Genomic DNA, 23,487 nt, shown 5'->3' with positions numbered 1-23,487 from the left:
CCATAAAATATTGTGTTTTTTTGCTGCCTTTAACGAACACTTGGTTTACCAAACTTTTAAGTATTGAGAGAAGAAAAGTTAAGTCACAAGCGTCAATACCCTAATTAATTCAGTGGTTTGAGAATTAATTAATTAAACATGAAAATTGAGAAGCAAAGAAACGGAAGTAAAAAAAACTAACTTGATTAGTGATTTTATTGGAAATACACTTATTCAGGTTTAAACATATTATTAGAAACAGCAGATCTCAAAAATTACATTACAAAATAAAATAACTGCATCTACAAATTAAAAAACTTATTCCACAGCCCACAAATAGTTAAAATTCGAGCAAAAAACCCAAAATAGGAAACAATGCAACAACGGAAGTACATATTTCTAAGCTGTTTACATTTGGAAGCTACGTAGTAGTAGTAATTCGAGTCGAGACAAATCAAATAAATAAGTACTTACTAAACTCAAAGAAATATCAGTCAACATTGCTTTAAAATTACAAAATTTCAATGGTGTTATCACAGAATTATGTAACGAATAATAAACGTGGCAATAAAATGCGTACAGATCTCTTAACAAATGAGCAAAATATTCATATATTCACATTTATAGGTATAAGTAAAAATTCTATTTGAGTTAAAAAAGGCACAACAATCCCATATTTGTGCTTCACAGGATTTTTTTATCGATAATAAAAGAAGTAAAAACTAAACACTTAACGGTGTTTGGTCCGCTTCACTTTTATCTCCCCGCCGCTCGGAGGGATAAGTACTACTATGAACCATCAAATCAAAATCGGTACCTGCTAAAGACCTACTTAACAATCTGTCCCATTGCTCAGGAGTCGAAGGACACTCGTTGATATTTCTTATAGTCTCTTTACATATCTTTGGCGACGGATCTAAAAAACAGTTCAATTGTGAAAAAAATTGTGTACACAACTCACATAAGTAGCTCTGCTGCGCTCTTATCGTTTCTTGTTTGATGATAATCTCATTGGTAATGTAAGCTTCTCGTCTGATGCGGTCTTTTAGAGGACCTGGTATATCAGGGATGCACCATTTGATGATAATAATGATGAAAGCGACGATATTTTCGAAAATTACGACGAAAGCGAGGCGAGCTGCCAGAATGTGCCAGTAGACTGTCGTTGATTCGTAGCGATTGGGGGACCAGGGGGGCTCTCGGAAGTCGGGATATCTAAAAGATGAAAAAAATACAGTCGAACTTCCACAACTCGAACTTCTATTATTCGAATTTTTCTACAACTCGAAATTTATTTTATTCCCTTCCGTTTTTCTTAAATCTTACATGTGATTTCATATCTATGACTCGAAATTCTATAACTCGAAAATTTCTATAAATCGAATTAAATTGTACCAACATATTTTCTCAGAATTAGTTCGTTAAAGATGATATTGTGGTACTTGTGGTACTGAATCTTCTGAAGTTAAAATAGCTTTAAATGTCACCATAAATCTAGAATTTTATCAAAAGTGAAAGATGCCCAAAATTAATCTTCTGGGTTGTGTAAAAATCGTATCCGCCATATGGAGCTCCGATGTTACCGAAAAAACTATTCAGAATTTTATTTCGAAAATCTGGTTTCGGTAAGTGATTCCGACAACGATATCCCACTAGAAGAATTGAGCCAGAAAACAAATTTCTAAGTGCAAGAAGAACAATATCCTAAAAAATCAGATCAAAATCAGATCTATAACAAAAATTTCAGAAAATTATAAAAATTGCAACTCGAAACGATGTAGATTTTGAAGGTTTACATTTACAAGTGAAAAATGCGCTTGAAACATTGAAACTCTCTTTTTACTGTGATTATGCTACTGACTACATTTTTAATTCTTTAAAAAACAATTTTTAGGCGACCTTATCTAAAAACTAAATTTATGAAAAGAATTGTAAGAACAAACATTTGCGCTAAAATTTAATAACGGATTATGTACTTCAACCAAATTTTCATTTTTTCTTTAACTCAAACCAATTGTGGTTTTCCTTCAAGTTTCGAGTTATGGAAGTTCGACTGTATTAAAAATTCAGTTCCTTTTCTGCTTTTGAGTTATACGATACCTGCAAATTTCAAAAGAAGAGCTGCTGTGCGGGACGGACTCATTACGAAAGTCGGACGAATTGAAGTACGATAAAGAAAAGTTCAAATAGCCCGTCAAACTGTGGTCTTTGCTCACATAAAACCGGTAGATGAACCGAGGAATAAATTCAGAGGTGAAGGCGATGATAAAACCCTAAAAACTCGCTTAAATTTCCAGTTAAAAAAACTGTTTAATTACATTTGTAACCACTGAAAGTTTTCCGATGGAATCCAATATCCTGTACCACACTCCTATATCTCTGACTCTCTGACTCACGGGCCTCCTATAGTACGTTATGAGCTTCCGGGCGTCGAGACGCATCTCCAGGACGTTATTCAAAAGCGCGAAAAACGGCGCCAGTGGAAACGCAGCCACGAAGATGGTCACAAAGCCGTACTGCAACACTAAACCGAGATTTTCGTTTTCGTACAAAATCCCAAACTTACCCATTTCGAGGTATTCTGGGAAGAGACTCCTTGGCCCCCATTCTACTAATTTGTAGTCCTTCAGCCACTGTGGGCGCTCTCCTTTGCATGAGAGATCTTTACTGATACCGGTCTTCACTTTAATGGTGTTGAGCCACTTGTAGAATAACGGGAATAACATCTCCAGGACCGTATTCACGGCTTGTTTTCCGACCATGATGATAGCTAGTTGGATGCATAATTCCATGAGACACCCGCCAGGGCCGCACTCTTCTTGGCGGTACCCGAATAACTTTCTGTATTCTTTGGGCGAGCCAACAAATTTTCCTTTAAAGAACGCGATGTAGAAAATTGAAGCGTAATAATTTACAAACTGGAGGAGGTAGATCTTGAGGGTGAGAGAGTCGTCGAATTCGGTTTGAGTCCTCAGGAGCTCGAACTCAGTCAGGTACTCCGCCACGAAATTGTAAAACTACGAACACGTCAAGATTATTTTTTAACGTCAATTAACATCTTACCAAGTTAAAAAGGACAATGAAGAACAAATTAATGCACGCTGCAGTACACGTGGTGAACAAAATCGCTTGACTATTGTCCACTTGATCCGAGTAAACTCTCAGTGCGAATAAGACAGACATTCTGTACACAACAATGGCAACTACAGTAGCTAGAGCCATCGTGATCAGCAAAAGAACCACCGAGAAACTGAAGATTGTTATTGGAACTCTGAGCCTCCAGAACGGGACATGTGGCTCCGGTAGATTCGTCACCACATTCACCTCCTGTCTCTTCACATGAGCCAATCGCGCTAAATATTGTGGTCGGGGATGCTCCTCTTGGATGTCAAAACCAGTCAAGTCCCAGCGATGGGTAATTTCCGCAGAGTACCGTTTCCAGAGCTCCAAAAACAAAACCGCTGAAATTTTACCGTATTGGGGATATTTTTTCGAATTTAAACTCACCCCAAAACGACATGAAAACAGCAAAGAAGACAGTCGCCGCGTTGTCAAAAAGATATGTTATTCTTGCATGCGTGCAGGTCTCTTTCAAATCCCAATAGTTGCACCAGTGGTTGCACAATGGGCACATTTTGATTGTCTCGTTAGAATTGCAGATATCTTCGCTGGGTTTGTTGGTATACAGAGTGACGCAGGAATAAATGAAACATGCCAAACCGACGATGGCGGCTGGGAGTAACATGTGGGTGTAGAAACCGAGCCAGGCGAAGTACAAGCCGATTTTCACCCCAAAATAATCTTTGACGTAATCCAAGGGTTGGTAGCGGTACCATTTTCTTATGGCTGTCCACTCGTCGTAGAGGAGGTACCGGAGGGAACCCGGTTGTTTCAAATCACCCTGTAGAATACAAAAAGCAGTAATAAAAACCATAAAAAGTAATCAAAAACTTACATCGTGCAAAGGATACGCGGCACTGTAAACTTTGTCAGTCAACAACTTCTCAATCCCAAAACCAAAGTCGTCGTGATGGTTCTCACTGAAGCGTTTACGGTCCAAAATAAACTGAACGATCCTTGAATGAATTGCCGGGGTGAAAAAACAAGGCGAATCAACATCAAATCTGGAAAAGACACCACGAATTTATCTTCAGTTTAAATGTCGTCTCTAAATTAACATACAAGTATTCCCGATTTCGTCCTCGTCCTGAAAACAAAAATTTCTAAAAAATTAGTCTCGTGTTCTAAAATTTTGAAATTTGGTAAAGTTAATAAACGTTTCAAGGAGTAATGTCTCCAAATTTCATTCAAGTACTACTAAAATTGGCAAAATTACGTATTTTAAATCAGGATATTACAAATTTTTAGCTCGTCCTGAAAACAAAAATTTCAAAAAATTCAGTCTCTTGTTCTAAAATGTTGAAATTGGCAGATTTAATGAGCGAGTCAAAAGGAGTAAAATCTCCAAATTTCATTCAAGAACTAGTAAAATTAGCAAAATTACGTATTTTAATTTAGAATATTACAAATTAACATACAGGTATTCCCGATCTCTGCTATAAACAGCAGTGAATCGTTGATTCTTCTCAGGAAACTTCGCATGATCCACGATGACGTACGACTTCAGTTTATCCCATGAATTGGTGATTCCTTCGACGATGAAGTTGGTTTTTGAGTGCATCTGGCGCAGAGCAGGAATCTGTAAAATTGAGTTATTTAATTTCGGTTTTTCTACTTATTTGTGGTGAAACAGATCAAAGCAAAACCCCACGCGTCAAGAGTTAATAACAAGAAAACTGTTAGGTCCTTCAAAAGTCTTCATATACCTGACGAATGAAAGCTGTAGCGTTGTACAAACGGCTGTGGCGAAACTCTCTGGGCAACTTACATAACTCCTGCAGCAACAGAATTGTACAAAAACAAAAAAAAATGTGTTTAAAAGACAGACTTATTGGGAATAGTGGCGCAGTTCCATTGTAACTTACTTTTCGCATCGGCATCCTCAGCTTCAAAATTTCACTGTATCTCCTCAACACTTCTTTAGGCGCGTGTATCTAAAACGAGCCAACGTTAGATAAAGTCGCGTTGGATTTAGACGAACCTTGACGAAATTAAGTCCATTAGGCTCTTGAGGAACGTGTTCCAATTCCAAACCGTCCTTAATTAAATTCGCTTCGAAAACTTTTCGTTTATCATAAGCAGCGTCTTTGATAGCATCTTCACTGAAGGCATCCCATACTAACACAAAGTCGATGGACCTCATGCCGTCTTCGAAGAATATAGTAGGAACTCGGCACTTATGATTGGGGTCTTTATTATGACTAGATTCGTTTGGTTGAGACTCACTTTGGATCGAGTCCGGCATCGGAATTCGAAGTTTAGGCTTTGATTGAGCGGCGGAAATGTCTCTGGAAGTATATTATGGGTTTAATTAGTTAATAGCACTCAATTAGCGCAAGTGCTGCGGGAGTTGCGACATGCGATGCAAATTTGTTGATCGAGTTCGACTGACTGTACAAGAACTCTTAACTTTCTGTCGATATTAATAGTGCAATTAAAAAGCAATTTAGTCCAATATTAGGATCGTCCAACGATTTACCAATTCTAGAAAAGGTACGAAATTTTCTAAACATAAAAGTTCGAAAATCGAAGAAAGACTACGCTTATCAGCTTTTAATAATCGATTACTCAGGTCGACAATTTTTTTTTCTGGGTTTCTGTTCTAATGCATAAATTCTGATGCTAGACCTCAAAAAACACTAAAATATCTAATCTTGATTTTTTTATTATTTTAAATTTGTATGCTATTAGTCTTGAATTAAAAAAACTCCGATGTTCAGCAAAAAAATCTGATTGTACTTTATAATAAATTTATAGAAATTCAATCATGTTTCTTAAAAATTCGAAAAATTGCTTGATAAAAAAAAATTGTTTCCTTTGTTGGTAATAACGTAGAAAAAACAAAATTTGACATTTAGAAGCCAGACTCAAAAATCGTGTCGACCGGTGTTAATTTTCATTTGCGTGTTTCTGTTATGATTATTGATCAGACGTAACTTTTTTGTATTTCACTTGCCTATTAGATGTCAGTATAAACAAATAAAATAAACAAACACAGGTGGAAAATATATACGATTCCTTGTTTATTTGATGACTTACCTTTCCACAACCATGTCTGAGTCTAAATTGTCTCCACTTTCAGTAACTTCCCCTGTATCATTGGAACTGTGTGGATTTTTATGCCTATTTCTTGCTTGCCTCTGTCCACCCTCTTCTCCTTCATAATAACTAAGAATATACGGGTGGTACATAAATCCATCATGTTCTAAGCTATCTCCATGTCTTATTGTAACTCTATGTTTATTAAACTTGGTTCTTTCTGATTGGGAACTTGCAGGTGATATCTCTGGTAACTCATGGATTTCCTGACTGTTTTGAGGCAACAAGGGGGCCGACAAAGATGTGGTAAAAGATCCATTTTTGCCTCCATTTTCTTTGGTTTTGTCTGGTGGCATCACAGCAACTAAAAAATCAGTTTTATAAATACCAAATGTGTTAATTTTTCTTGGAATCGTCACAAGGTGAGGACGTCACATGTCTAACAGTTTGATAAGTGGTGTGATAAGTCACCGCAGCGAGAAAACGAAGAAACGGTTATAAGTAGAAACTGTTTTTAAGGTCTATTTTTAAAGGGGGCAAAGTTCTTATTTAAAAAAAAAAAAGAAAATATTGATTTACACGAGTTAACTTGATTTACAAGTTAATTCGTGGAAAAGTGCTTCGCTTTTCTTACCTGAAATATAACAACACGTTTTTCACATCTCACTCTCAATTTTCGAGGTTTTGCCAGCTTTTCTTCGCCGAGTAGTTCTTTTTGCACGGGAAGTAGGTCAAGAGTTGGGAATTCATAATTGCAACTACTTTTCTTGCAAAAAATGCAATTTTGTATGTAACAACAATAAATAAAAAACAGTAATAAGATTCCAATCTCTTTATTGAACTTTTACACAAACAATTTACGATATAGACATATTTTTACAATTATAATACATAAACGATATCACAAGTTGAACTACAGAAAGTAGTTGCATTAAATGCTTCAAATGTGCGTAAATTTCAAAAATCAAGTGTTAAACCACAAAAATTTTGTGTTTTTAATAAGATTCCAATAAATGTCGTCACTACTGGCGATTCATCGCTTGCAAGATCCGCAAAATGTACAAAAACAGATTAATTATATCCATGTAAATATTGATGGTGGCCAAGATGTACTCTTCAGCTGACAAATTATGCATAATCATCTGTGTATCAAAAATAATAAAAAGACAGAACAGAAAGGCACCCCCTAATGAAATGGCGATTTCAAACACATTTGACTGCAAGAAAACTTGCAGGAAGCCACCCACTATCAAAATGCAGAGGCCTGCAAACAAACTGAAACAAAAATTAGTCTTGGGCTTGTTTCTTTAGATTTTTTACCTTGAATGCATGGCTGAGAAGTCATGCTTGGTCTGGAAAGTGTAAAAAGTCAAACCGGCAACTACAACGAGCGTCAGCACCAACGCTTGGAGCACCACAGCTTGCGAGTAGAACGTCAAAATTACACCAATTGAGAAAGCTTCCACCACAGTCTAAAATTGAAGAGTTAACAAAAATGAATTGGGGGAAAAAACAAACGTACAAATGCGGCTAAAAGAATAAGATTTGCAGGCGTGTCTCGGCGCTTCACATGTAAAGCTAGAAGTAAACCAAGGCTTCCGAAAAGAGTAACAAATACCAACCAATTACTGAAAGAACAACATGAGTGTTTTCGTTAATTAGTACAAAAAATATACTTTGTGTGAATGAAACTCTTGATCGGCGGTGTCAACAAACAAATCGCCCCCACGATGACAGTGAGAAGAAGTTGCATGCTGAGTAAACCATAAACTTTTCGTATAAAACCCATGCGGATGTTTTTCGACGCCTGCATGACGTTGTTGCGGTAAGCAAACTCATTTTCGATGCCATCTTCATCGTAGTCTTTGCCGCCACGTTCGCAGTCTTCTTCTAGGATTAGTGGGACTGTTGACGACATGATGGAATCTAAAACTGACGTGGAATGAAAAATCGATTGATTGATTTGGTGGAATGTGAACTGACCTGTACCCAGCGACAGTAAATGGTATTAATAATTAAATTGCACGGAAAATATGGAGAAAGTAAATATTTTGTTGTGAGAGGTTTGACAACTATGACAGTTCTAACAGGTGACACTTGCTAATAACGATGTTAAGGTTAATTGTATTATGAGAAAATACGACCATCAAATGATTCGGGAGATTTTCTTATCTTCTCTACAAATCCTCGAGATTTAAGTTATTACAATAGAGATTTAAAGTAAATAAAAATAGTAAAAATATTTAATCTACCAGGTAGTTCAAAAGTCGGTAGTCGCAGTTGATGTTCGATTGATTCATTATTATTCAGTTGTTTATCAGACTTTTCCTTATTTTTTTGCAACAACAAATTTACAGTTTTGAAAATACTCTTTTTAATGTTAATTTTCGTAAATTATTGTTTTTATGTGTGGACAAAGTAGTTCCAATTCTCCTTACATTTTGCGCTACTGTCGGCGCATTGGTCAATGTTCTGTAGACCACTTTTCCCGCGTATTTAAAAAAAGTTGTATTTACTGTTTTATCCACTGCAAAAACTGTAAAAACTATAAAAACAATACTGTTTACGTGGAATATTTCCATTTTAGGTCCTTTTATTGATTAATTCAGTCTAATTGGAAAACAGTTTTTTGTATCTACTGGACATGCTAATTAGTTCTTACGTTTTTTTCTGTATTTATTTGACCAAATTTAAAATAAATAACAACTTTGATATTTAAATATACTGTATATGTACCATTACACACGTCAGATTTATATTTTATCTAATAATTTTTATGTTAGTAATACAAATGCGCTTTACTTGACGTCATGACTTTACTTGACTCCGAATTTTAACGGACTAGTAGTTAAAAACGAATATTTCTTAGAAACGGTAGCTAAAAATATTTGAAGATAATTTTAATAAATTGTTATTATGTAACTACGCACTACTTTCCGCAACTTATCGACTTTTTAATTTTCTAATCTAACGATTTCTTCTAGTATTACATACTCAATCATTCTGTTTTCATTCCACCGAGACCTTTAGCATTTGATATACTACCCATTGACCCCGGATGTGATGAAATGATTTTAACTGATTGCGATAAATCGCACCTTGCATAAAATGCATTTTTTTTTCATTTTGTTCTCTAAAATACACGAATTCTAGGAAGTTTGGTACGTTTGTTGGAGTTTTTATTAAGCTCAGACATTTTTCAATTAAAACTACAAAAACGTATTTTTGCAGACTGTGAATGTTTTTTTTCTAAAATCTGGCGCATCCACCATTTTTAGAACTCAAATTATTCGTGAATATTAGCCAATTTAAACAGCGGGTGGTTCAACATCTCCCCTCTATTTCAACTTTCAAATCCCTGCGCACGAGCGGTGGTCTCACAGCCTCCATACTTGCCCCCATCGAGGTCAATTTTCTGCAATTCTCTTAGATACTCATCACTGTTAAGATGTCACGTTACGCCACCCTTGAACTGAATCCCTTATACGAAGTCACCGCTTTAAATCATCAATGTGCCGCCGATCCTTGCCCTAATAAAGTCAATTTATGCGTTGGGGGTAAGTTTGATATAAAATTATCAAAAGGGAGAGTTGAGTTTTAGGGTATCGTACTAATGAGGGCCAGCCTTGGGTTATGCCAGTGGTGCGAGAGGTTGAAAAGACGCTAGCGGCCGATGATAAACTTAACAAGGAGTATTTACCGGTTTTGGGGTTGGAGGCGTTTTATACAGCTGCAAATGAAATGTTGTTGGGGAAAAATAATCCCGCCGTGAAGGAAAATAGGGTTTGTGTAGTTTTCCAGTTTGTAATTTTGATAAAATCAACGGTTTTAAAAGTGCAGGTCAATAATTGCAGTTGCTCATTAGTTTGTGTTTTCTTTTTGATTTTCTTATCTGAACACATTTTTCTGATGCAGAACCTTTGGCATCTAATCTTTGACGTCAGATGTGCATAATGAAATATTTTTAACTATGATCTATTATATCATTCATTTATGCAATAATGCTGCATTTCGTAACTAATGATGTCATAAAAAAAATCCAAATATTTATGTATTTCAAATCATGTGTTTATTTGTTACTAACATTTTTAGTAGTAGAGAAAATAAAATAATTTTGTTTTTAGTAAGATTAAATTTAATCGCAGTTAGTTGACATTTCAGTTAATCTCTGATTTTTCTAAACACACCAATTAATAATAATTAAGCTTAAATACGTGTAGTCCAATATGATCAAAACAGTACATTATTATCAATTGTGGAAGCTTTTCAAATTCGAATTATCGAGAATCGACTTCGAATTAGATCTATTAGAAGAGCATATAATGTTAAAAAAAAATAGACCCGGCGCATCCACCATTTTTACCACCAAAATTCAAACATTTTATTTAATTAAATTTGTAACTAATTAATTTTTTTCAGGCTTTTGGTATTCAGACGTTATCAGGAACGGGCGGCATCCGCTTGGGCGCCGAATTCCTGACCCAAATCCTGAACTACAAAACTTTCTACTCCTCCGCGGAAACTTGGGGTAACATTTCCGTTTTTCTACCACTTTTCCATCCCATTTTTTCCAGACAGCCATCGCCTCATTTTCCCTCACGCAGGTTTCACCAAACACAAACGATACAGATACTGGTGCCAAGCAACTCGCGGACTCGACCTAGACGGTCTTCTCGAAGATCTCAACAAAGCACGTGAAAATTCCGTTGTAATTTTACAAGCTTGTGCTCATAACCCCACCGGATGTGATCCAACGCAAGAGCAATGGAGAAAAATTGCCGATGTTATGGAAAAGCGAAAACTGTTTCCGTTCTTTGATTTAGTTTATCAGGGTTTTGCCACCGGGGATTTGGAGCAGGATGCTTGGAGCGTGCGGTATTTTGCATCGAGGGGCTTCGAGTTGCTCTGTGCTCAATCTTTTGCTAAAAATTTTGCGATTTATAGTGAGTGCTTCAAAATTAACCCAATGGTAACTCAAAACTGACATTTCCAGGTGAGCGCATTGGTAATTTAACTTTCGTGGTAAAAAACACTGAAGTTATACCTCGCGTCAAGTCCCAAATCACTCTATTAATCAGAGGGATGTATTCAAATCCACCCAGCCATGGGGCTAGAATTGTAGCCCACATTTTAAACACTCCGATGCTTTATGCACGATGGAAACAAGAATTACAGACAATATCATCGAGAAACATTGCAATGCGCAAAGCTTTAAGACAGGAACTAGAAAATTTAAACACTCCAGGCGATTGGGGCCACATCACCTCACAAATTGGGATGTTTTCGTTCACGGGGCTTAACGGTAATTAATTGTGGGGGTGTTGGTTGCATGCTACATTTTTTATGTTTGCAGAGAATCAGTCTCTTCATATGATGGAAAAGCACCATGTTTATATGCTCCGTTCTGGCCGTATTAGCGTGTGCGGGCTCACATTTTCCAATGTTAAATATGTAGCCAAAGCTATAAGTGAGACTGTATTAAATATAAAGTAGCTGATTTAGCGCCCCTGGGGGTATTTTATAGGCATTTTCGGCAAAGAGTGGATAAGATCCAATCGACTAAGCAGTGTTTGGTTTTGTTAAGTTTTTATGGTAAATATAATAAAATTTACTTATCTAAAATTGGTGGATGCGCCGGGTAAAAATTTCTTTATTTCATGCGGCAATCTCACCCGTTTTGTTAAAACTATTTTTCTTTGTTCTTAAGCTCCGTTACCAACCAGAAACAGCAGATTCAACACTCTCCTCCCTCTCCAACTTCTTTAAAATCTTTTTCCGTATTCGCAGTTTAGCATTTCGATTTAGAGAACTGTCTGGAAAAGAAAGGTTACCTAAGATTTACCTAATATAAACATATAAACTCACCTGTGCTGCTCGATTCTGTTTTACGGTAAAATACAACGCTAAAAGCAACTGAGCTTGATTAATGCGTAATTGAAAATTTGGTTTTTAAATATTGAACTACTCTGACATTTGACAGATACCTAAAAATATTTGATCTACGGAGTAGTTCTAAAATCAGCCGTAAAAGCTAACACATAACCAAAAAAAAAACACAATTTTATTAACACTTCTTTTTTAGCGTAGAATTTGTCGTGTTTGTGAAAAATATCAATAAACAATTCTACCTGGGTTGAAGTAGTAGGCTTGGCGCATTCCACCTACGCGTAGATCCAAAACCCCTTTCAATTATTATGACTTTTAAATTCCTGCGCACGAGCACACGCTGTGCCCTTGAAGCCCCATCGAGGTCAAAAAGGTTAGTCAACAACAACTTTTCATTTCATCTCGACTTTTATCCCAGTTCTCGTGAAAATTCAACAGTGCGAACATGTCACGTTACGCGTCCGTTCAACAGGGCCCCCCTATCGAAGTCTTCGCTCTAAATCAACAGTGTGCTGCCGACACCTGTCCGAATAAAGTCAATTTAGGCGTTGGGGGTAAGTTTGATCCAAGGTATGTAAAGTGTGTGTTAATTTGCGGTATTATAGCTTATCGTACTAATGAGGGCCAACCTTGGGTTTTACCAGTTGTTCGAGAGGCCGAAAAGGTCCTAGCAGCCGATGAAAAACTCAACAAGGAGTATTTGCCGGTTTTGGGGTTGGAGGCGTTTTCTAGTGCCGCCACTAAAATGTTGCTGGGGGATGATAACCCCGCTATTAAGGAAAATCGGGTTTGTACAGTTTGAATGCACCCATAAACTAATTGTGGTCATAGGAGATTTTTTAATTGAGTGGTTTTAACGACCTTGTTAATTCAGGTCAATTTTGAACGAAGTTTTTTGCATGGTTCTAGGCATGCCAATTAATTCGAATGGTTTGGTCTTTGCATTCTTATCTTATCAAACATTTCTGATAACTTGTCCTTTGATTATATCTATGTTTTCTCGGTTGCAAAACCTTTGGCAACTTCATGTACCACTCATTGACGTCAGAAGTGGTCAGATGACTGGTGATTGACTCCATTCCCACGTCATTTTATAAAGCTATTAAAAAACACATTATTACTTATCATATTGCACAAAACAACTCAATTAAGTACTTTAGATAAACTGCAAGGAAAATAATAACGGCATATTTGGTAAATTCGACCCGGCGCATCCACCATTTTTGTCAAAATAAAAAATATTTTTTCTTAGGCCTTCGGCGTCCAGTGCTTATCAGGAACGGGTTGCCTCCGCGTCGGCGCCGAATTCCTGAGCCGAACTTTGGGCTACAAAACCTTCTATTCCTCCACGCCAACTTGGGGTAACATCCCCATTTCCCCAACGCCCGTTTCTTAACCAAGTTTTCCAGAAAACCACCGCCTCGTGTTTCTCAACGCTGGTTTCGTCGAGTTCAAACAATACAGATATTGGTCTGAATCAAAGCGCGGTCTGGACCTAGACGGTTTCCTGGAGGACCTAAACAAAGCCCCTGAAAACTCTGTGATAATCTTGCACGCCTGTGCTCACAATCCCACTGGATGCGATCCAACTCAGGATCAGTGGACTAAAATTGCCGATGTTATGGAAAAGCGCAAACTGTTCCCGTTCTTTGATTCCGCTTATCAAGGGTTTGCTTCAGGGGACTTGGAGAAGGATGCTTGGAGTGTTCGGTATTTCTTATCCAGAGGGTTTGAGTTGCTGTGCGCGCAGTCTTTCGCCAAGAACTTCGGGTTGTACAGTAAGTAATTCCGCGAAAGACACGAAGAAACTACTTGAGATTTCCAGACGAACGTGTTGGTAATTTAACATTTGTGACTAAAACCACTGATGTTATTCCCTGCGTTAAGTCACAAGTGACTTTGTTGATCCGAGGGATGTATTCGAATCCGCCGAGTCACGGCGCTAGAATTGTAACTCACGTTCTAAACAACCCGGCGCTTTATGCACAATGGAAGGAGTGCATTCAGACGATGTCGTCAAGGATCATCTCAATGAGAAAAGCGCTGAGAGAGGAGCTGGAAAAGCTGAAAACTCCGGGAGATTGGAGTCACATCACTTCGCAGATTGGGATGTTTTCATACACTGGACTTAATGGTGAGTGCTGTTTTAAGCGACTCTTGAAAGAAATGTTTTTTTTTGCAGAAAAACAGTCCCTCCACATGATTGCGCAGCATCACGTCTACATGCTCCGCTCTGGTCGTATCAGCATGTGCGGCATCACGCCTTCGAACGTTGCATACGTTGCCAAAGCCATTAATGAGACTGTGCTAAATGTAAAGTAACTCCGATTTTTGTTTGTCTGCATTTTAATCCCATAGTCACCCATAAACATATTTTATACAGTGTTTTATAAGCATTTCTGAAACGAAAGTGATAAGATGTAGATATTATGCTGGTATTATATCGTGCTGCCTCAAAGTGGTTTAATTTTTACATCTACTTTTTTCAGTGTGGCAAACCTGAAGTGACCAATTTGGTGCACAAACTTTGATAAAGGAGTGTTTTTATTTTGTTAAGTTTTATGGTGAATAAAGTGGTGTGTTTGGCAATAAAGTTTCCAACAGATTGACGATTTCTTTGCGTTTATTTTAGTAAAAATTTTTCCGATTGCAAATATAAAATGTCAAAAGTGGTGGATGCGCCGGGAAATTTTTTTATCTAAAATCCACTTCTGCTAAATGTGTATGGCGTATTCCATACCAAATCGATCACTTTTGACCCCGGCCCTTTTTGATTTGGCTGAAAGTTTTTTTTTTCAAGTTAATTTTTGAAAAAGTTATTGCTATTTAAAAATATAAAAGCCATTTTTCAGAAAAATTCATAACTTTTTTTGGGTTGAAAAAATTCTGAGAACTGTTTCTTAGGGTAGAAAAAAATGTAAACTTTCGGTATGGAATACCCCGTATGTTTAGGCAAGATTTAAAGTTTCTACACAAACTAAAATGTCCGTAAAATATTTATTTTAACTTCTAAAAGTTAAAACCAACTACACCTTATAAAAACTTTGACTGTCCACGGGAAAATCTATCATCAAGCAACTGCGCCTTCTTCAATACTGCCTTCTTCTGCGCCTCATCAAACCGATTCACTTGAAGATCAAGCTCCCGACTAAACGGCCTCCTCTCAGCGGGCCCTTCATCCTGAAACCAACCCTGTAAACTCGTGTAAACCACCTTTTACCAACCTTTTTCTTATGCTTCATTTTGGTCTGATGGATCTCCAACAAACTCTCCTTCTTCCTCTTCAACTTCTTGGAAATCTTCTCTTGTTCCTCGTCCCTATTCCTAATCTCCTTAACCTCAGCTTCCTTCTTCAAATCAACTTTCTGGCTCTTAGGCTTCTTCTTATCTTCCGGAGTATCAGTCCAAGAGGAGCGATCGGACATATCCGGTCCGGCTTTACTACGGAACTGTCGGGGGCCCAAACCGAAGTTGGAAGCTTTGACTGTTGGCAGCTCCAACATCCATTCTTCGCGGACAGGAGCTTGGTTCTGACCAGGATCCAATTGATCCAATTTTAACTGAAGAGCGCGTTCCTCCAGAGCAAGCTGAGCGGGAGAAGAGGTGGAACTTCCAGCAGGCAGAGGGCCATAGTCTTCGTCGTCACTGTCTTCTTCAACGGGTTCTGGATCGACTTTTTTGAGGTGAGGAGGCAACTGGGGGCCAAAATACGAGGAGTCCTTCGCTTCAGACGAATCTGGTGGTGTTTGCTTCTTTAACAGATGCGGTGGCAGCTGAGGACCTATTCGTAAAGGAGCATCTTCGAGGTCTTCATGTTCTGATTGTGATTCATCAGGTGAGTCGTCTTGTTTCTGCAACAAATGTGGTGGCAGCTGAGGTCCAATGTACGAAGGAGAAACTTCTTTGTCTTGGTAATCTGTCTGGAGGTCCGTTTGTTTGTTTGACAAATGAGGAGGGAGCTGGGGCCCCACATAAACATCCTTTTTTTCTTGTTTTGTTAGATGGGGCGGCGGCTCCGCTCTTACAGTACGTTTCGGACTTGATTTTAATAGATGGGGCGGCAGCTGGGGCCCCACACGATCTTCTTGTTTTTCTTCACGTTTTCTGACATGGGGGCGCAATTCAGGTCCCACAGAACTACTTTTTGGGCTTGATTTTAACACCTGAGGTCCTACAGATGATTCTGCCTTTTTTTCCCCTCGTTTTCTTAGATGGGGCGGTAAATCAGGTCCTGCGGCGCTCCTTTTCGGACTCGACCTCCGCCGGTTGCTCGACGACAGATTTTTAAACCTCGTGGTGTCAGTTTTGTACCGAATACCATCTTCAGAGTCTTGCGACTCTGAGTCTGAATACTGACTCATTTCTGGAAAAGAAAACCCAATTAACACACACTCTACATCTACAGGTGCTCCCATTATCCTACGAGAACATTTTTGCAATCTTCTTTGAACTATACTTAAGACTTTTAACGAGCCCCGCTGTCGCTATGCCCTTTATGCTTTGCTTCGCCGAGGATTTAAATACAATCTCTTTGATGCACTGCCCTACAATGTAGTCACAGTCTGGGTCGTACGCTATGGCTCGTAAAACATCCTCAGTGTCTTGTTTGAGGGCCCCCTTGTTCCAAAACCTCGTCAGGGCTTTCTGGGGCCACCGCGGCAGCTGATTCAGATGGTGTAACTTGGCTAAAGGGCTAACATCCTGACTGCAACAACTAGAAATTTCCGTTTTCGCTTCTTGCAGGGAAGGAAAGTCGACGTAGTCGCTCAAAGTCGTGATGAAGGGGCCGTATAAGTTCCGAAACGCCCCAACCTGGGGCCTCACTATATTCTCAACTTTATTCTTATTTTCACCGAAAGTCATACGAAAGTCCCCCGCGTAGCTAATATTGGAAATCGAGTGGTAGAACTCATACTCGCTGAAAGTGTCCGGAAGCAACAGCAGCGCCGTGTGCACCGCAGACTGCAAATTCAGCTGCAGCGCCGTTTGCAGTTCTGCGCTGGAGCTCCTTTTGATGATCTCCACCGGTTTGTGCAGCCGCCCAGCCAAGTACAACTCAGACCACTCCAATAAATCCGTGATCAAATCCTTCGTTGAAACCACCCCGTATTTGATCCACACCCCTTCTAACGGCACAAGGGTGTTAAAATACACTTTCGCCCCGAAATTTTCCTGGAATTTCGCGACAAATTCGTGCCCGAAGTACTTCAAGCCGCTGTAATGCGAAAAGTGTTCTTTCATATTTTCTTGGTGCCACTTGACGGGGTTGTCGACGCAATAAATTAAATCGATCATTTTGTCTTCTGGTTTCTTTGATAGTTGTTTTTTCACTCCGGAGCCATAAGCGAAGCAGAATGTGAAGTTTTGGGGGAATTTCGAGAGGATTCGGGCGTAGATGGGGGCCACTATCATGGGTCGGGTTGCCATGATTTGACATAACCTCACTTGGTGAAGGAGAAAGGTGGAAAATGGGGCCGTTATCAAAGTTGACGTGGTTTATGGGTGTCACACGGTATAATTAAAAGGAATAATTTTAGATTACAAGCGTTTGCATAACCTCAAATGGGGAAACGGGCGAAATACCTACCTGCACCGGGAGAACTACGACGAGTGGGGACAAAATGTCTACCGCTAGGAGTAATAATAGATCTACGAATGCCGCCGCGAAATTTGTATTGATTTGGAAAGTTGCAGACTTTTCATTCTAAATTTTCTCTTGTCGCGATCAATATGAAATAAAGAATAATAAAATTTATTAAAGTTGAATAAATGGTAATTTGTCGTTGGAAATCCATCTGTTAATTAAACTTTCGCTCGCAATTAAGATCCGTTCATTAACAAGGAAAGGTTTTAATACTTTGCGTAATTTGTTTAATGTAATGCTAATTTGACACGATTAATTGGAACTTTTCTTAAATGGGAGTTTCAATTTAGACAATTACTACTAATTGGCTGTAATTCAGATACGAAACTCGAAATAATGAAAGAAGAAGATGGAAATGACGAAAAAAACGACAAGTGGATGCATCAGGACAATTTACTCACAGATTCTGTAATTTGTGGAGTTCTTTATTTTATTGTTTTAAACAAATTGTCAAAAGTCCCTCTTGATCAGCGTGCTGCTAAAAAAGTTACGCGGTGGTAAATGTCAAAGAAAGCAATTCTTTGCAAATATCTCGTCACGGATGATTCCAACGTCGTAGAACTAATCGTTTTCAAGATATAGTGATTTATTTGAAATTTACAAAAAATTGTCTATTTTTAACAGCATTTTTAAAACAGAGTACTTTGAGCGCTTTTTTTATAACAGAATACATCGAAAAAGTCTAATTTACCAGATTTTGTAACATCGTATGAAATTAATCTTCTTCAGATTGAATTTCTTTGTGTATATTTTCTCTAAGAACTTGCTATAGTTTCTGAAGATCCTGAAAGAAATAAAATGGATAATTGTATATCTTCGTTGACATCAGCCTTATGAGAAATATTCAGAGATTTTGAAATTTTTGCGTCTAATTTGCTGGACTAGGTGTAAATAAGCCTTAATTTTCAATTCATTTTTTATTGGAACCCACTAGCTCAATTCTTGAATGTATTGCTTGACGCCTTGGTTCCAAGAAACTTTAATAAAACTCCCAACTCTCTCGAAATTCTGAAGGTAAAAGATCACGACAATCTATCAACCCTAACGATTTTTGTGAGAGCATTGATTGGAGGATTACTTTTTTCATCGAGACAGTAGCATCTTGAGATTCCGTCCGGAGCCCGATCTCTCCATTTATCTTTTTCGCGAAGGATACAACTACCATTTTTCAGTTCGTTATACCTTTTTACGTCGAGAAATATTGCTCGAATATGTGGCATTCTTTCGTACCCCACAATTTTCTTTTAACGATCTTCTAACCATCTAAAGATTAAGAGAGCAATCATCATTACTGGGACCATTTTACCTCCCATTAGCCGCTTTAACATAAAAACACGAAAGGAAGACATTTCACGCCAAACTTGCGAGGAAGTTCCGTTGTAAAACCTTTTTGTTCCATAAAAACCAATTTGGAAATGATTTACAAGCACGGAGGCAATCAATAGCGACGAATTGTTCTTTTTAGTGTGGAGTTGCTAGTCCTGCGTTTAATTTCGTTTTAGATGAAGTGAAAAATTTCCCCCATCCCCAATTCCGAAGCCTTATTGAAAATTATTACTTCAAACATCCAACAATCGTCTTTCTCATCATCATCCCTTATTAATTTCGCATTACACCCTTCAACCTCGCAACGAAAAGACCTGAGAAGATTTTTAAATTGACGTCTTTTGTGCGAAACATGAAAGACATAATTGAATTTAAAAACTTCTTTGAGGCAGTCACAAGAATACGTCCGTTATGATTTTTCTCTCTTTTATTTCGTTTTATTTCAGGATTAGCGATACTTGCATTTTAGATGAAAATTGTTAATAAATTAATTCCCTAGATAGAACAAGGAATTTCCGACATTTCATTTTAGTCCGGGTCTCAATAATTCAAGGCTCTAGCTTTTCAATAATAATAAATACGAGTTCATTTTTTCAGCGTCGATATGATCGTGCTTTTAATATTCTCAGTGAGTGGCGTCGAGGAAATAAAAGCAAAAAATATAGATATGAACTGCAATGCAGTGTTAAACTTTGCAATTCTAATTCAGGGAACGGGGGAAGCAGGTCGGAGATAAATTTATGGCGGAAAGCAAACAGGATTGTTAAGAGTTTAAATTTATATTTAAAGAAGTAAATAGACTCATCAGCGCGTAAAAACAACACTACATAATCGGATCTGAAATTTTTCTGTTTTACCTAAGAGAACTTGACAACTTCCAGAGTTTGATTTTAAGGCATTTTAAAGCAATTCCCGCAGCGCGGCCGCAATTCGCTGGAATTCAAAACGGCTTTCAATTAAAGATTCCCCAAGCTCCTGTAAAAACGACTTTATGAAAGGTGTCATTTTGAATGCGATTTAATTCTGATGTGGGTTAGCGAATGCAATCTGATGTCCTGGTGCTTGATTGGTTTGTAAGTCCGCCGGTCTCGGTGGGAATTACTGCAAAGCCGACCGTAATAAACTAGCCCACGGGACTAAGAATCCTGGTATTCCTGTTGAAACGTGCTTAGGGAATTACAGGGCGCTAGTGTGAGCCAAAATGGAGATATTTTTCTGGTTAGTGGCTTCCTCGGCAAGTTTAAAAAGGGGGGTGTAATTTGCGCTTATTTTACTTCTGTTTAGGGTGCACTATAAATTGTGAAATGTTGTTGTGTTACGTTATCTGAGAGAATATCTAGGTCACCGGAAATTGCTTCCTTTCAGGCTTGTTGTGAGATGTTGAAACACAATGAAATTGAAATTTATGAGGGAGTTTCGAATAATAAAAATCAAATATTAACTTGCGAATGTCAATATTATTTCTCTGTTATCTCTGACCTGGAATTGCTAGAAAAACGAAACGATAAATATCGTTTGACGCGAGAGGTATTTTGACCCGGCGCATCCACCATTTACGCTCAAGTTACAAGAGAATCTGCAGATCTCGAGCGATCCGTGCACGATAATTGAACATTTGAAATTCATTAGTAATCTTATCCAAAGCCACGTTGTAAAAATTTCATAGATAGAAAATTGCAGACGGTGCGATTTCTGGAATGGAATTTTTCATGAGACCAACTTCGCAAACACACGATATTAAACCAAAAGAAAACGTTTTTTGTCTCTGGAATACCAACGACACAACAAAACTATAAATTCTTTCCAGCAATAAATGACTCGTAAATATCAAATCACGACACAACGCGGCAGATTAATTATCGCGAAAAATCTAAATAAAACATCACGCGCCAGCTGACATCTTTCCAACTCAAATGTGTTATAAATTGTGGTGGTAGAGAGGAGATCTATCATAATATGGATGAAGCCATGAGAGGAATTTCTTTCAGATTCTCTAATGTAATATTTCTTGACTCGGCGCCGAATCCGTGGCCGTTTATAAGGTTTCTGCGATAAGGTCGTCTTTTTACGACAGCTAGAAATGATCCCACATAATTTTGCGTCTCCAATAAAAATTTTCAAACGTGTAATCGAAGACCTATCGTGGAACGGCTCAATGCGATTACGAAATGACAGAAGTGCATCCATTACAAGTGCTCAGATGGGAAAAGAAATCAATTTTAGAAGGAAAGGGGATTTGGACCTTTGCGACAATTTGAATCTGGTTTTAAGAGCAGATTTTTCTAAGATGCCTGGAATTCCTGGAGGAAAGAGGCGCTTTGCAATTAATTTAAATTTTAGAAAACATGTGTACTACTTTCTTCGGTCCGGATTCAAATTTTAGAACAAAAATGTGAATTTTTAGACTTTTAATTTTATGGACGAAAGAATTTTTACAGTTTTTTATTAGATTTCGTAACTTTGGCAATTTTAATGCTAAAACACTAATATTTGGCAGTAATACTAATTTACTCATTTTTATTGACTCTGCTAAATTACAGAATTTCATAACAAAAAATAGAAAATTTACAATTTTTTTTTATAATTGATCTGAAAGTTTACATTTTTGGCAATTTTTGTCCAAAAACGGTAAAATTTGGAGGCGTTGCCACTCTCGGCGAGTTTAATGCCTGTACTAAATTACAAAATTTTAAAACAAGAATGTGAAGTTTTAGAAATTTTAGTTTACTGAACGAACAAAACATTTCAACAATTTTCTATTAAATTTTTTAACTTTAGCAATTTTCCTGCTATAACACAAAAAATTTGCATTATTACTACTTAAGACCTGTTTATTAACTGTGCAAAATTATAAAATTTTACAACAAGAAATAGAAATTTTAGAAATTTTTCTATGGAAGGATCTAAAAATTTTCTATTTCTTTTCTGCAAAATTTTATAACTGTGACAATTTTCGTCCAAAAGCAGTAAAATTTGGAGGCGTTACTACTTACGACAAGGGTAATAAATGTGCCAAGTTACAAATTTTTAGAACAAAAATGTAATTTTTATGACATTTTATTTTTCTGGACGAACAAAAAATTTCAGTTTTCTATTGGGTTCTGTAACTTTGGCAACTTTAAAACTAAAAGACTTATATTTGGCGGTGTTGCTATTTTAGACTTGTCTATTAACTGTGCTAAATTGCAAAGTTTTATAACAAGAAATAGAGATTTTAGAATTATTTCTTTTGGAACGATCTAGAAATTTTTGGCATTTTTTGTCCAAAAAAAGTAAAATTTTGAGGCATTACTACTCCCGACGAGTTTAATAACTGTGCCAAGTTTCAAAATTTTAGAACAAGAGTGTGAATTTTTAGACATTTAAATTTTCTGGACGAGCGAAAGATTGCAACAGTTTTCTATTATATTTCGTACCTTGACAATTTTGATGTTAAAACACTGATCTTAAACAGTGTTACTACTTTAGATCTGTTAATTAATTGTGCTAAATTCCAGAATTTTAGAACATGAAATAAAATTTTTAGAAATTTTTTCTTTGGAACGATCTAAAAGTTTAGAATTTTTTTTGGTCAAAATCGATTATATTTCGTCCAAAACTGGTTGACTAGTGCAACTTTTTCATTCTAAAACTACATTTCAACCAACTCCAACAATCCCCAAATCCCCGTAACTCCCATTTTAGTTTTTAGCACAGTAATTGAATCGCTGAGGACTTTTACGAAGCACCAGATTTTTATTTCCACGGCTTAATGCCGCGTAAAACGCGCCGTGTTTCACGTTGTTGAGAGCATCTTTGGCCCACCGATGGCAATTTTAGGTGAGCCCAACAGACCACACTGAAGCATAAATTGTCTCTGGAGCGGATGGGATGTCGTCCGGTTCCTGAAATAATGGGTGCTTTAATCACTGGGTTTGTGGAGATTGTTTCACACAAAAAGACTTAAAAAGGGGAACCCGAAATGTTTGCCCAAAGCGATTTATCCTGATTAAGACACTGTAACTATTTTCTGATAAGTCAACAATATGGTGTGGGTTTGGTCTGATTTAGGTGTAAATTTATTCATGAATGCCTGTCCGGAATTTGATTAAATAATATTAAGTTTGGTCAAATCCGGTATGCAGTTAGAGCATTTTATGACGTTAGTGTCCAGAGTTCACACACAAATCCTGTTTTAGAGGGAAATAAAGTTTTAGCACTGGCGGTGTTATTCGGGAATAAAGCCGGAGAAAATAAACTGCATGTGCAAGTGGATTTGGCACAATGTAATTGTATCAAAAATGTATCAAAAATAAAGTCGGCGAAATACAAAAACTAGCAGTTTGAAACTAAAGATCCTGTCACTTCCAGTGTCTAATAACTCCGATTTCACTGCACACTAACTAAACTGCAATGGTTCAAAAGCTTATACTAGTTTGATCATCCCTTTAAGTCGAATTGCTTTGAACTTTCCCAACAAAAAGTCCTCATTTCGTATCCACCATCAAAGTATT

The 23,487-nt window shown here is 37.4% G+C and overlaps 6 protein-coding genes across 13 annotated transcripts; 2 read left to right on the top strand and 4 right to left on the bottom strand.

Moving 5' to 3' along the window:
• Window positions 1–180: 180 nt before the first annotated feature.
• On the bottom strand, window positions 181–6,865 carry subdued (anoctamin 1). 4 transcript variants are annotated; one of them, XM_088036239.1, is made up of 14 exons: window positions 6,773–6,865; window positions 6,139–6,502; window positions 5,081–5,387; window positions 4,965–5,033; window positions 4,806–4,883; window positions 4,518–4,678; window positions 3,935–4,103; window positions 3,487–3,880; window positions 3,043–3,440; window positions 2,546–2,996; window positions 2,298–2,503; window positions 2,080–2,252; window positions 941–1,194; window positions 181–895 (listed from the first exon to the last, which is right to left on the bottom strand). In XM_088036239.1, exons 2-14 carry the CDS (start codon window positions 6,492–6,494, stop codon window positions 702–704), a joined length of 3,210 nt encoding a protein of 1,069 aa, XP_087892365.1. In that variant the 5' UTR covers window positions 6,495–6,502; window positions 6,773–6,865; the 3' UTR covers window positions 181–701. The 4 variants fall into 4 exon arrangements, with proteins under 4 accessions (XP_087892365.1, XP_087892367.1, XP_087892366.1 ...); XM_088036241.1 differs by having other exon boundaries at window positions 4,806–4,874; XM_088036240.1 differs by lacking the exon at window positions 6,773–6,865 and adding an exon at window positions 6,558–6,659.
• Window positions 6,866–6,955: 90 nt separating this feature from the next.
• Window positions 6,956–8,360, bottom strand: LOC148174450 (protein lifeguard 4-like). 2 transcript variants are annotated; one of them, XM_088035982.1, is made up of 5 exons: window positions 8,122–8,360; window positions 7,815–8,070; window positions 7,661–7,766; window positions 7,459–7,610; window positions 6,956–7,413 (listed from the first exon to the last, which is right to left on the bottom strand). In XM_088035982.1, exons 2-5 carry the CDS (start codon window positions 8,054–8,056, stop codon window positions 7,161–7,163), a joined length of 753 nt encoding a protein of 250 aa, XP_087892108.1. In that variant the 5' UTR covers window positions 8,057–8,070; window positions 8,122–8,360; the 3' UTR covers window positions 6,956–7,160. The 2 variants fall into 2 exon arrangements, with proteins under 2 accessions (XP_087892108.1, XP_087892107.1); XM_088035981.1 differs by having other exon boundaries at window positions 7,815–8,064; window positions 8,122–8,358.
• A 1,147-nt stretch (window positions 8,361–9,507) lies between these two features.
• On the top strand, window positions 9,508–12,276 carry LOC148174449 (aspartate aminotransferase, cytoplasmic-like). The gene is made up of 7 exons (XM_088035271.1): window positions 9,508–9,695; window positions 9,740–9,921; window positions 10,558–10,666; window positions 10,713–11,081; window positions 11,132–11,440; window positions 11,492–11,730; window positions 12,221–12,276. The coding sequence occupies exons 1-6, from the start codon at window positions 9,587–9,589 to the stop codon at window positions 11,629–11,631; spliced, it is 1,218 nt and encodes a 405-aa protein (XP_087891397.1). The 5' UTR covers window positions 9,508–9,586; the 3' UTR covers window positions 11,632–11,730; window positions 12,221–12,276.
• Window positions 12,277–12,304: 28 nt separating this feature from the next.
• LOC148174448 (aspartate aminotransferase, cytoplasmic-like) lies at window positions 12,305–14,638 on the top strand. Of its 3 annotated transcripts, XM_088035269.1 has the most exons (8): window positions 12,305–12,397; window positions 12,443–12,578; window positions 12,630–12,811; window positions 13,277–13,385; window positions 13,434–13,802; window positions 13,850–14,158; window positions 14,207–14,337; window positions 14,514–14,638. In XM_088035269.1, the coding sequence occupies exons 2-8, from the start codon at window positions 12,470–12,472 to the stop codon at window positions 14,553–14,555; spliced, it is 1,251 nt and encodes a 416-aa protein (XP_087891395.1). In that variant the 5' UTR covers window positions 12,305–12,397; window positions 12,443–12,469; the 3' UTR covers window positions 14,556–14,638. The 3 variants fall into 3 exon arrangements, with proteins under 3 accessions (XP_087891395.1, XP_087891394.1, XP_087891396.1); XM_088035268.1 differs by having other exon boundaries at window positions 12,359–12,578; XM_088035270.1 differs by having other exon boundaries at window positions 12,360–12,578; window positions 14,207–14,638.
• A 369-nt stretch (window positions 14,639–15,007) lies between these two features.
• LOC148174446 (uncharacterized) lies at window positions 15,008–17,661 on the bottom strand. Of its 2 annotated transcripts, XM_088035267.1 has the most exons (3): window positions 17,612–17,661; window positions 15,249–16,387; window positions 15,008–15,204 (listed from the first exon to the last, which is right to left on the bottom strand). In XM_088035267.1, exons 2-3 carry the CDS (start codon window positions 16,383–16,385, stop codon window positions 15,058–15,060), a joined length of 1,284 nt encoding a protein of 427 aa, XP_087891393.1. In that variant the 5' UTR covers window positions 16,386–16,387; window positions 17,612–17,661; the 3' UTR covers window positions 15,008–15,057. The 2 variants fall into 2 exon arrangements, with proteins under 2 accessions (XP_087891393.1, XP_087891392.1); XM_088035266.1 differs by lacking the exon at window positions 17,612–17,661 and having other exon boundaries at window positions 15,249–16,439.
• Window positions 16,444–17,605, bottom strand: LOC148174447 (phosphatidate cytidylyltransferase, mitochondrial). Its single transcript, XM_088035272.1, has one exon. The coding sequence runs from the start codon at window positions 17,449–17,451 to the stop codon at window positions 16,444–16,446; it is 1,008 nt and encodes a 335-aa protein (XP_087891398.1). The 5' UTR covers window positions 17,452–17,605.
• Window positions 17,662–23,487: the final 5,826 nt, after the last annotated feature.

The sequence above is a fragment of the Gnatocerus cornutus genome, chromosome 5 (assembly GCF_029298725.1).
Source record: "Gnatocerus cornutus isolate USDA-ARS CGAHR chromosome 5, icGnaCorn1.1, whole genome shotgun sequence".
Lineage (NCBI taxonomy): Eukaryota > Metazoa > Arthropoda > Insecta > Coleoptera > Tenebrionidae > Gnatocerus > Gnatocerus cornutus.
This window is presented reverse-complemented; position numbering and strand designations above follow the sequence as displayed.